At 38.7% G+C, this 9586-nt stretch overlaps 1 protein-coding gene across 1 annotated transcript; it reads left to right on the forward strand.

The window, feature by feature from the left end:
* The first annotated feature begins 7724 nt into the window (after positions 1-7724).
* Positions 7725-9383, forward strand: LOC112181278 (centromere/kinetochore protein zw10 homolog). The gene is made up of 4 exons (XM_024319696.2): positions 7725-8403; positions 8518-8655; positions 8799-8972; positions 9270-9383. The coding sequence occupies exons 2-4, from the start codon at positions 8533-8535 to the stop codon at positions 9381-9383; spliced, it is 411 nt and encodes a 136-aa protein (XP_024175464.1). The 5' UTR covers positions 7725-8403; positions 8518-8532.
* Positions 9384-9586: the final 203 nt, after the last annotated feature.

The following is a 9586-nucleotide window of genomic DNA, read 5'->3' on the forward strand; positions in this document are numbered from 1 at the left end:
TTTGGAGGTTTAGTCCCCAATGGAGATGGGGACGGGGAATCCCCAATATATTTTTATTGGGGATTGGGGGGGATGGGGTAGAAAATGACCCGGGGATGGGATGGTATTGTGATCCCCATCCCCAACCCGCCCCATTGCCATCCCTATGAGGACACAACAAAAAGATAAAAAATAAAATTGTAATAAATTGAAAATTGGATGGAGAAGATGAAGATGAATGTTATCAGAAGAGAAATTAAGTAGTTTTGTATTTAATTAGTTATGTATTTAGTTTCCTTAAAGATTTAAATTTTAGAAAATTAGTGTACTTATTAGTCATTTTGCATTTGGGTAATATAGTTTTTCAATAATTCAAATATTTGTAGGGTAAACAAAGAAGAAATGGTAGAGTGGTAATAGCCTCAGCCTAATAATAAAGTGTCGAATTTTCTATTATATAGATGCAATCTACATGTACCTAAGTATAAAATAGACTAGGTAATTCTTCCCACACAATAGGGTTTTCTTGCCCACTAAATTTTATACATTCATCATATATTCTAAATATTTCAAAAGCTGGTGTTTAAAAAAAAAATTGATCGCTAATTCTGTTTTTCAAAAGCGGGTTTTCTTGCTTGCTAAGTTTTATACATTCATCATAAATCTACAGATTTAATTTTTTTTTTGGGCTAATTACTGTTTAGTACCCTGTGTTTTTGCTCTAACATCAATTCAGTCCCCGACTTCCAATTTCATCAAAAACACCCCCACACTATTATTTCTCCATCCAATAGGTCCATCCGTGATAAATCAGTCAATTTTCAGCCATTTAGGTGCTGACGTGGCGATCCAACTCAGCCCAGGTGGGGCCCACACGGAAGTGAAATTCCCAAACTGACCCTGGCCAACCAAATATGTAAAAATCCAAAATAGTTCCTATCTTTGAGGTCGGGGAGATTCGAACCCACACCAAGACCTTTCATTTGCAAAAGCCCAACCACCAGACCACTTGCATGGTATTGCATATTACAAACGAAAATAATATATGTATAATAGTTGAAAAAACTCTCCTTCTCCACCCACCTCTCTCTTCCTCTCCTCTTCTTCTTCCTCTGTACATTCCCAGTTTGCCGGGCTTGCTTTGTTTCCTTCTTTCATGTCGTCGTTGCTTCCCAACCTTTGTCAAATACCCAGTACAACGCCGTATTTGTCCAATGTCTGGTCATGGCGGAGTTTCGATCGATCGGGCTCGGGGCGAGAACTGGTTCTACAACCCGCCCCCGATTCGAGAGCGAAAACACCAGCAACAGCTTCAACGGCAGCAGAAGCTTGAACAGGAGAAGCAGCAGCATCAGAGGCGGCCAGTGTCGGTGGTGGAGTCCGACGACTGTGCTACGTCACATAGTTCCGGGTCAGGTCGGGAAGCGCTCAGCGAGGCGCGAATTTAGATCGGTTCCTTGAGTTCACAACGCCCCTGGCTCGAGCTCATTTTTGGCCCAAGGTATTGGAAAATAAATACTTTTGGAAGAAAAATCCTTGTCTTTGAGGCGGTTTTGGTTTTGGTTTTGTTAGAAAACGACAGTTGAATTAGACTAGAACATTCTCCAGATAATGGAAATTTTAGGAAAAGTAGATATATAATTATGTGGCATTGCTGAGAATTTTGAAGTTTCTGAGGGAACTAGAGCCTCTGCCCAGCGCTGCATACCAGACGCAGAAGCAATGACAACATGAAAGAAGGAACCAAAGCAAGCCCGGCAAACTGGGAAGGCACAGAGGAAGAAAAAGAGGAGAGGAGGAGAGAGGTGGGTGGAGAAGGAGAGTTATTTAAACTATTATACATATATTATTTTCGTTTGTAATATTGCAATACCATGCAAGTGGTCTGGTGGTTGGGCCTTTGCAAATGAAAGGTCTTGGTGTGGGTTCAAGTCTCCCCAACCTCAAAGATAGGAATTTATTTTGGATTTTTTCATATTTGGTTGGCCAGGGTCAGTTTGGGAATTTCATTTTCGTGTGGGCCCTACCTGGGCTGAGTTGGATCGCCACGTCAGCACCTAAACGGCTGAAATTGACTGATTTATCACGGATGGACCTATTGGATGGAGAAATAATAGTGTGGGGGTGTTTTTGATGAAATTGGAAGTCGGGGGACTGAATTGATGTTGGAGCAAAAGCACAGGGTACTAAACAGTAATTAGCCCTTTTTTTTTTTTTTAAATTGATCTTCTAACCAAATCTTTTTTTGTTATATGCTGGTCACAATTGGCTAGTATCAATAAAATTAGCCTACAGTTGTAGTTGAAACAACTTTTTTACATTTTATCCTCCAAGGTGTCATCGTTTGTTTCATCTGCAGCTAGTGTTGGTTGTGGCGGGCTATCACTGCATGTAAATCATAAGGTGACTAATCACAGTGGATAATCTTCCAGAGACAAGAACAAAGCAAAGTAAATAGTGATATTTTCAATTATAATCAGATAGGAAATATGGTATACATAGAAGGCAGGTTTTTCAACTCATGACTGCTAATGGTCCTTACCCGAAATTAGTATGGCAATATGGTACACACAAAAGGCAGGTTTTAGTTTTGAACTTCCCTCCCTAACTCAGACACACAATTTGTAACAAAATCAGTAACAAAAACCATAAAAATGTGATGAAGTATTGTTGAAACCACTACTAGAAAAACAGGTTCTTTCACACGGATGGTATTGTCACAGAGATTCACACGGATGAATATCCATGTATAAAGTGTTATAGTACACACTGAAATCCGTGTGTAAATATTTTTCACTCTGACTATTGTGGCCACATAGGGTTCAAATTGGGACCCAATATTTATAAGTTAATTTACACAAGGAGTCCGTGTGAAATAAAGTTAAATTTAGAAATTCCTATAAAATTGTCAGATGGTAAATTAAAAATTCAAACAGTTTTCAGTGTGAAATATTAGTTCACACGGATATCTGTGTAAAATATAAATAAATATTATTAAAACCACTTAATTTCATACAGATATATGTGTAAAAATATAAATAAATATTATAATACCCACTTAATTTCACAGGGATATCTGTGTAAAAAATATAATAATATTCTAATACCAGCTTAATATTTTACACGGATATTTGTGTAAAAATATAAATAATAAATTCTAATTCTGCATCTCCGATCGAAAGAGTAAAGACTCTATTCTCTCTATCTCCCTCATTCTCATCTCTTTCCGATTTTCTCTCTCAAGAACGAATAGCGAGCTGGGATATTAACATACATACCCAGACACCTAGTCAAGCCGCCTCCAACCTCCAAGCCAAGCGCCTCCTCCTCCTCTAGACCCTCATCTTGAGCTCCCAAATATGAGCATGGAATCGACTGTGAAGCACACCCTGGTGTGAAGGTGATGGGTCGGACCGGATCTAGAGGTTAGGTGACCCAAGTCTGAGTCAAGTTTCTCGACGACCAGAACCGGTTCATCATGAGAAACGTCAATGGTCCTGTCCGGCGAGGGCGACATCCTCACCCTGCTCGAGTCCGATAGAGAAGCAAGAAGGCAACCGATCTCTGGTCTCCGAGCTCCGCCCCCAGCCTTTCAAGCCCCACTGGCCCCGCTGAACTCAGGGTTGGAGACTTGGAGCACTTCCGAGTCCAGAACACGGAACACAATGAGCAACCTGCAAGGCTGCAACCAGCAACCCCTCTCCGTCGTCTCCTCCTTCTCGGCTCCTCCAGTCCTTCTCTTCTTCTCTTCTGAGTTTCTGATGGGTTCAATTTCAAATGGCTTTGATTTCCTTTTGATGTTGATCTTGATTTTTAATGAAGGTAATGATACTGATTGAGTGATTGGGTAGTTAGAAATGGGTTCAATTTCCTTTTGAATTTTTGATCTTGATAACTTGATGTTGATTTTAATTGAGGTAATGATACTGATTGGGTAGTTAGATATGGATTTGATAACTTGATTTCCATTTAATGTTGATTTCTTCTTCAATTGCAGTTTGTAGCTTTGTATGATTCATGACTGTATCTTTTGACAAATTATGGTTTTGTGCATGAGATAAGGTGTGTTGAAGTAGCTGGATGTGTTAGACGCGAAGAGTTAGCTGGTTGGGAGATGGTACTTGAAGCCCTGAAGGGGTGGGTATAATTACTTAGTTAAGCCATTAAATTTCTTAATGTAGTAAGCTAATGATTTCAGGGGTGCCAAAAGTGTGCTGACTAACCTTGGACTGTTTGGTTACATATACAGGTGCGGCTAGAAGCACATACCGATATGTTGGCTTTGCGAGCAGCCATAGGTGTGTAACTTGAAAGATAAAATATATGGCTACTGTTTGATTTGAAGGATAAACTGTGTTTGTGTTGGTTTTGGTTAATGCAGAAACTATTAATGTCGTTCGACTTGGAAAAGAAGGTGCATATTGTGTGCAAAAATTTGCTCCCTCTCTGTTTCTGGGTGCTTATTTTGTACTAGACCTAACTTATTTACATGTTTCAGATATATGAAGCTGCTATTAGAGGTCTCACCCCGGTTGAAGTTCCTCTCCCGCTTAAATTTCCACTTCCAAATCCACAAGATCTATTTTCCTTGAAGCCGGGGTCTATATTTGCAAACGATGATCCATCTAGAACATCTGAAGAGGGAAGATCTTCGAGTCTCAATGCAGCCATAGCTGGTGCACAAGCAGCTCCTATACAATTCTCCAAAAAAGCTCAAACTAGGCCGACCTATTTTTTTCTTCCTTCACTTTGTTAAGAAGTCCAAGCCCCACCGAACTTGGAATCCTGGATGCGACCCTGGAAAAATTCCTGGATTTGCAAAATCTCAATGAAGAACGATGAAGGAAAGATATCCAGATTTTCAAAACTTCAATGAAAGACCTAAAACAACATGAAAATAAATGGAGGACCTAAAATAAATATCTAATATTTGAATAATCTGGAAATTACAAAAATTCAAATGTTTGTAAATTTGGAAGTTAATATATATATATAATTGAGATTCATACGGGACCCACCTAATATAGCTCACACAGACGAGTTTTCCGTGTGAAAGTGATTTAGCAACGCTCGCAACACGTACAAATTCTAAATCTGTGACTGTACTGTGTGAAACTATCTGTACACACAGATTTCCTTGTGTATTTCAATGTATTCACATAGAATTCATCTGTGTGAAAGTACCTGTTTTTCTAGTAGTGAACAAACAAAAAATAGAATATCGATCTAAGGTTCATAATCTCTGAAAGAATTTGTAATTCATTAAAATCACTTGCCCCAAATTAGTTGGAAAACATAAGTTCATCAAGCAAACAAGAACAGCTTTAATCTTGTCTTCTGCTCCTTGAAACCCCAAATGTGATGTGTAAGTCTCCTTTGTAAGAGTGGAACTGAAAAGGCATCCCTTCCCCTTTAAATTTCTAACTTGGGCCTTGAAATTTTCTGCGCGGTTATGAATGTAATGTTACTCAATGATGTAGCATTCAATAGAAAATAAATATATAAATGAATGAAAAAAGATAGAATTTGCCGTGATATTGAAGGTTTAGCAAACTAAGTGTTCACCTCTGAGCTGATGTCCACCAAATGGTCATCAAGGTGATTAATGGTCTTCTCAAAGCCAACAAGAAGTTGAACCTAGTTAAGCAACAAATGTTCAAGAAATCAGCTCCACATGAAATCAAGAAACAAGAGATTCATATTAAGGTCCTAATGCACGCTAATGGAAACTTATTTCATAAAAAATATCAATACACAAGAACATTAACCAAACCCAGAATCAAGTGGCCTCTATGTCATACCAATGTGATGGTGATGGTTGCGTGCATCATTTGCCTTCCCTCTTGAACCGGTCATGAGGTGATGTGCATATACAAAACTGTAGAAACTATGTGGTTCTATTGTCCCAATGTGCAATGGCGGATCCAGGATTGAAGTCTTGGGCGGGCTTGGATTTCTTAAACTATATATAATATACAGATCCTATCCAGAGCGAGGCATCGCTTTGAAATTTCAGAGCGAGGTTAGGGTTTAGGGTCACTTTTCGGTCGCATATCTACATCTCAACCGTTCAGTTTCTAGGTACTAATGTATAGATCATCTCTACAAAATTTCAGCCAAATTGATGGTCGTTAAGGCATTGATAACTGCCTTAAAGCTAGTACGGTTCAGGTTAGACAGATTCAGTTCGTCCATTGGTTTAAGCGAGTTAGATACCTTAAAGACCATCAATTTCGTTGAAATTTTGCAGAGATGATCTATACATTAGTACCTAAAAACTGAACGGTTGAGATGTGGATATGCGACTGAAAAATGACCTTAAACCCTAACCTCGCTCTGAAATTTCAAAGCGATGCCTCGCTCTGGATAAGATCTGTATATATATATATATATATATATATATATATATATATATATATATAGACACACACACACACCAGCAATGCCTCCACATCCTCCTGCCACAAATTCTTTGCCCCAACTACTTGCAAGAAATTCTGACAAGAAATCCATTTTTTCCTTCACCAAACAACACCAATTCCACCAGCTCCTTCTCTTCTAATCAAAACCCAATTCCTATCTTTCATAAAAGCACCAAACACAAACCCAGATCAAAATTCTAGGGTCTCTGCTTTTCTCAAATTCAGCTGGAAATAACTAACTTATAGAGTGTTGAATGTCAAATTCCATAGAGGGCTAATGAAATTGGATACTTCCTTCTGGGTTTTCTTCTTTCTAACGAATTCTTTTGAAAACCATACATCAACAGCAACAATAACAAGATGAGAAAAAGAGCTAGTCTGGAATCTTGGACGGGCTTCAGCCCGTCCTAGTCTGTGATTGGATCCGCCAGTGCCAATGTGGTTCATGGATATTACAACTTACTAACCAAAGTCGGTCAAAGAACTAACTTTGAAATCTCCAGGTTCTCCAACAATTATAGGTTCACCATCACCTCCCGTAATAGAGATCAAGTAAAATAGAGTCACAGCTTGGAACAATTGCAAATATTTCGAGGAATATAGAATAATACTCCTATATTAGGCATCAAATAATTAAATCGCCAACATGTAGAGAATTAAATGAGTCTGGAACTAAATACATGGAAACATAGGAAGATATATTCTCTGTCCATGCAGCAGGAAGAAGTATCCCTTGTTAACTGATACAACCAATTCCACAGAAAGACCAATAATGAAAGCATACTTGTCCATCTTGCATCACTCTCTCACTATCAACAGTGATAAAATATCCTTACTCTCACTCCCTCTAACATTGTTTGCAAACCTAAATATCATAATAGAGTATATAATAGCATATTCATAGTTTAAACTACATAAGAAAATCTGATATATACAAATAATTGAAAATCTATTATGTTTCAAGACTCTGGGAACCCCAAACTGTCAAAAAAACTTAAGTTGTATCATAGTAGTCGAAGTATTCAAATTTCAAAGTAATACATATACTTATGCCCAAGGGTAGAGTGCTATATATTAGATTTTATTTCTCCAAACAGGGTCTTCCTCACCATTTCAGGCATTTCTTTTCTGAGAAAGTCTTGCGTGGGGCAGCTGTTGCGGCTGTCCAATCAGTACCCAGCAAGGGGATATTTTGGGTATTGCATTTTTAAAAGCAGGGTAATTTCAAAATAAGATAAAAAATTTCTAGTCTATGATTGGTCAGGAGTACCACGTATCTGGTACGCCCGACGTACGCAAGAATTTTTCTTCTTTCTTGCTCGAAACAAATATGGTGCTATTCCTTTTCTATTCTGTTAAAAATTCTGACAAATAAAATTACACACAGATAATGACAACCAAATCCTAAACCAACATCAAAATCCGTAAAATTTCTTCACGCCTACTCTTACAATGAAATCACTCTCAGCTGCCTTGAGCATAAATTTACTGACCTCATAAATTTACAATGATTGCAGTAAGCATAAATTTACCGACCTCAAGATTTAGTTTCTTCGGTGAAATTTTGCCATTACTCGCGGCCGAGTTTTAGAACCGCTCCTCCGAGACTCTCCGACCGGCCATTCCCGGCCGTCCGACTTCACCGGAATGAAATCTCTGTTCCGAGAGCTCCTCCTCTCGGGGGTCCTGCCACCACACCGGATCTCCGCCTCCTCATCCAACGCCTCGACGCCCACTCCCTCAAAATCATGTTCAAAATCCAATCCCACCTCCTCTCTCACCGCCACGAAGGAGGCGAGGGAGAAGCGGGAGCGGCTGGAGCTGGTGAGGGCAGTTCTGGAAATAAGCGAAAAATTAAAGGCTGCTAGAGAGGCGGTGAGGAATGGACGGCTGAGATTTGCGGCTGAGCTAGTGAGGGAGCTGAAGAAGGCTCTTAGGGTTTCCGATCAGGTTGCTGAGAGTGAGCCTGTTGAGGAAGGAGTGGTCAGACTGCTTTGATGAGGTAAAATCAGGCTTTTTACTGGTAGTTTCAGTGGAAATGTGACTGTTGTAGTGGTGATTCTTGATTTGAGCTTTTGTTGTGGTTTCTTTTAGAGGAATTCGTTTCGGTTTGTAGATTCAAGAGGTGCTGATGAGGTTCATGGACAATGCGGTGCGTTTCGAACGCGAATCTAATAGAATTCGAGTCAAGTATGTACTGAGCATTGATGGGAACCATGGGATTGAGCTCAAGACAGTGTTACAAGCTTTGGATGTAAGTGAAAGTCGAAACCTTGTGTTCATTCCCTTTACCATTGAATATATGTTAAAGAGTTGTAATCTTTAGAGTGCAGTGAATAGAAGCATTTTTAGCCACAGAAATCGGTATTGCAATGAATTCAGTTTCTGATTTTTTAGATGGTTGGCATTTTACACTATGGACTTGCTAAAGTAGCTGACTTGATGATCAAGCATGTCATCTCTCCAGCTCTGAATTCTGGATCGCCTGTGTCCTTTGTAACAGAAATAAATCCAGACTCACAAGCAATGACTGAGGCGACACTGAAGATTGTACCATCAAATGATCCTAAGGTAAACGTTACAAGTCATTACTGTCTAAATTTTTCTTGGGACTGTTGTTATAATAGTTCGTCTTGAAAATGTTTAATAGTAGAACATGTAATTGTGTGGGAAAAATGGGTTCAGCTCAGTGTATCATATACTCACTCTTTAGAAAATTTATTACTGAATGTTCTCAGATTTTGCATCATGATCGTAGCAATGGGGAAAGCATCTGTTAGTTTGTCAATTTGATTAGGGCTTATCTCACAAATTTGTACTAGAGGACTCTATTAAATGGTCTGTTGGCATATTTCTTCTTGATTTCAGATTGAAAGAATGGACGGGGAGACTATCTATCCAAGGATTATTGAGGTTATAAGTTTATTGACAAGTACATTTGCTTTCAAGAGGGTTCTTGGACTCGATGCTTTGGAAGATTGACATGGCCAAGAATATCGAAGTTGATTATTTCTAAGTTTCTTTCCAAGGTTATTCTTTGTAATCCTTCCCCACTTTTCGTTTTGTATATGGTCTTTCTCTTTTGAAATCCATTATTGATATACTTTTCTTTGGTTAAATATTATTGAAATACTTTTAACAAAATTTTAGTCAATTATTACTTTGCAATAGGTGTTTTATTTTTT

This window comes from Rosa chinensis, unplaced genomic scaffold (genome assembly GCF_002994745.2).
Source record: "Rosa chinensis cultivar Old Blush unplaced genomic scaffold, RchiOBHm-V2 RchiOBHmChr0c20, whole genome shotgun sequence".
In the NCBI taxonomy this organism is placed as follows: Eukaryota; Viridiplantae; Streptophyta; class Magnoliopsida; order Rosales; family Rosaceae; genus Rosa; species Rosa chinensis.

What these genes read in the sequence shown, in the direction of transcription:
- LOC112181278 (XM_024319696.2), top strand. Translation starts at nt 8,533, where the DNA reads ATGAGGTTCATGGACAATGCGGTGCGTTTCGAACGCGAATCTAATAGA. An exon ending in CAGTGTTACAAGCTTTGGAT is followed by an intron (nt 8,656 to 8,798) that starts GTAAGTGAAAGT and finishes CTGATTTTTTAG; the next exon opens with ATGGTTGGCATTTTACACTA. An exon ending in TACCATCAAATGATCCTAAG is followed by an intron (nt 8,973 to 9,269) that starts GTAAACGTTACA and finishes TCTTGATTTCAG; the next exon opens with ATTGAAAGAATGGACGGGGA.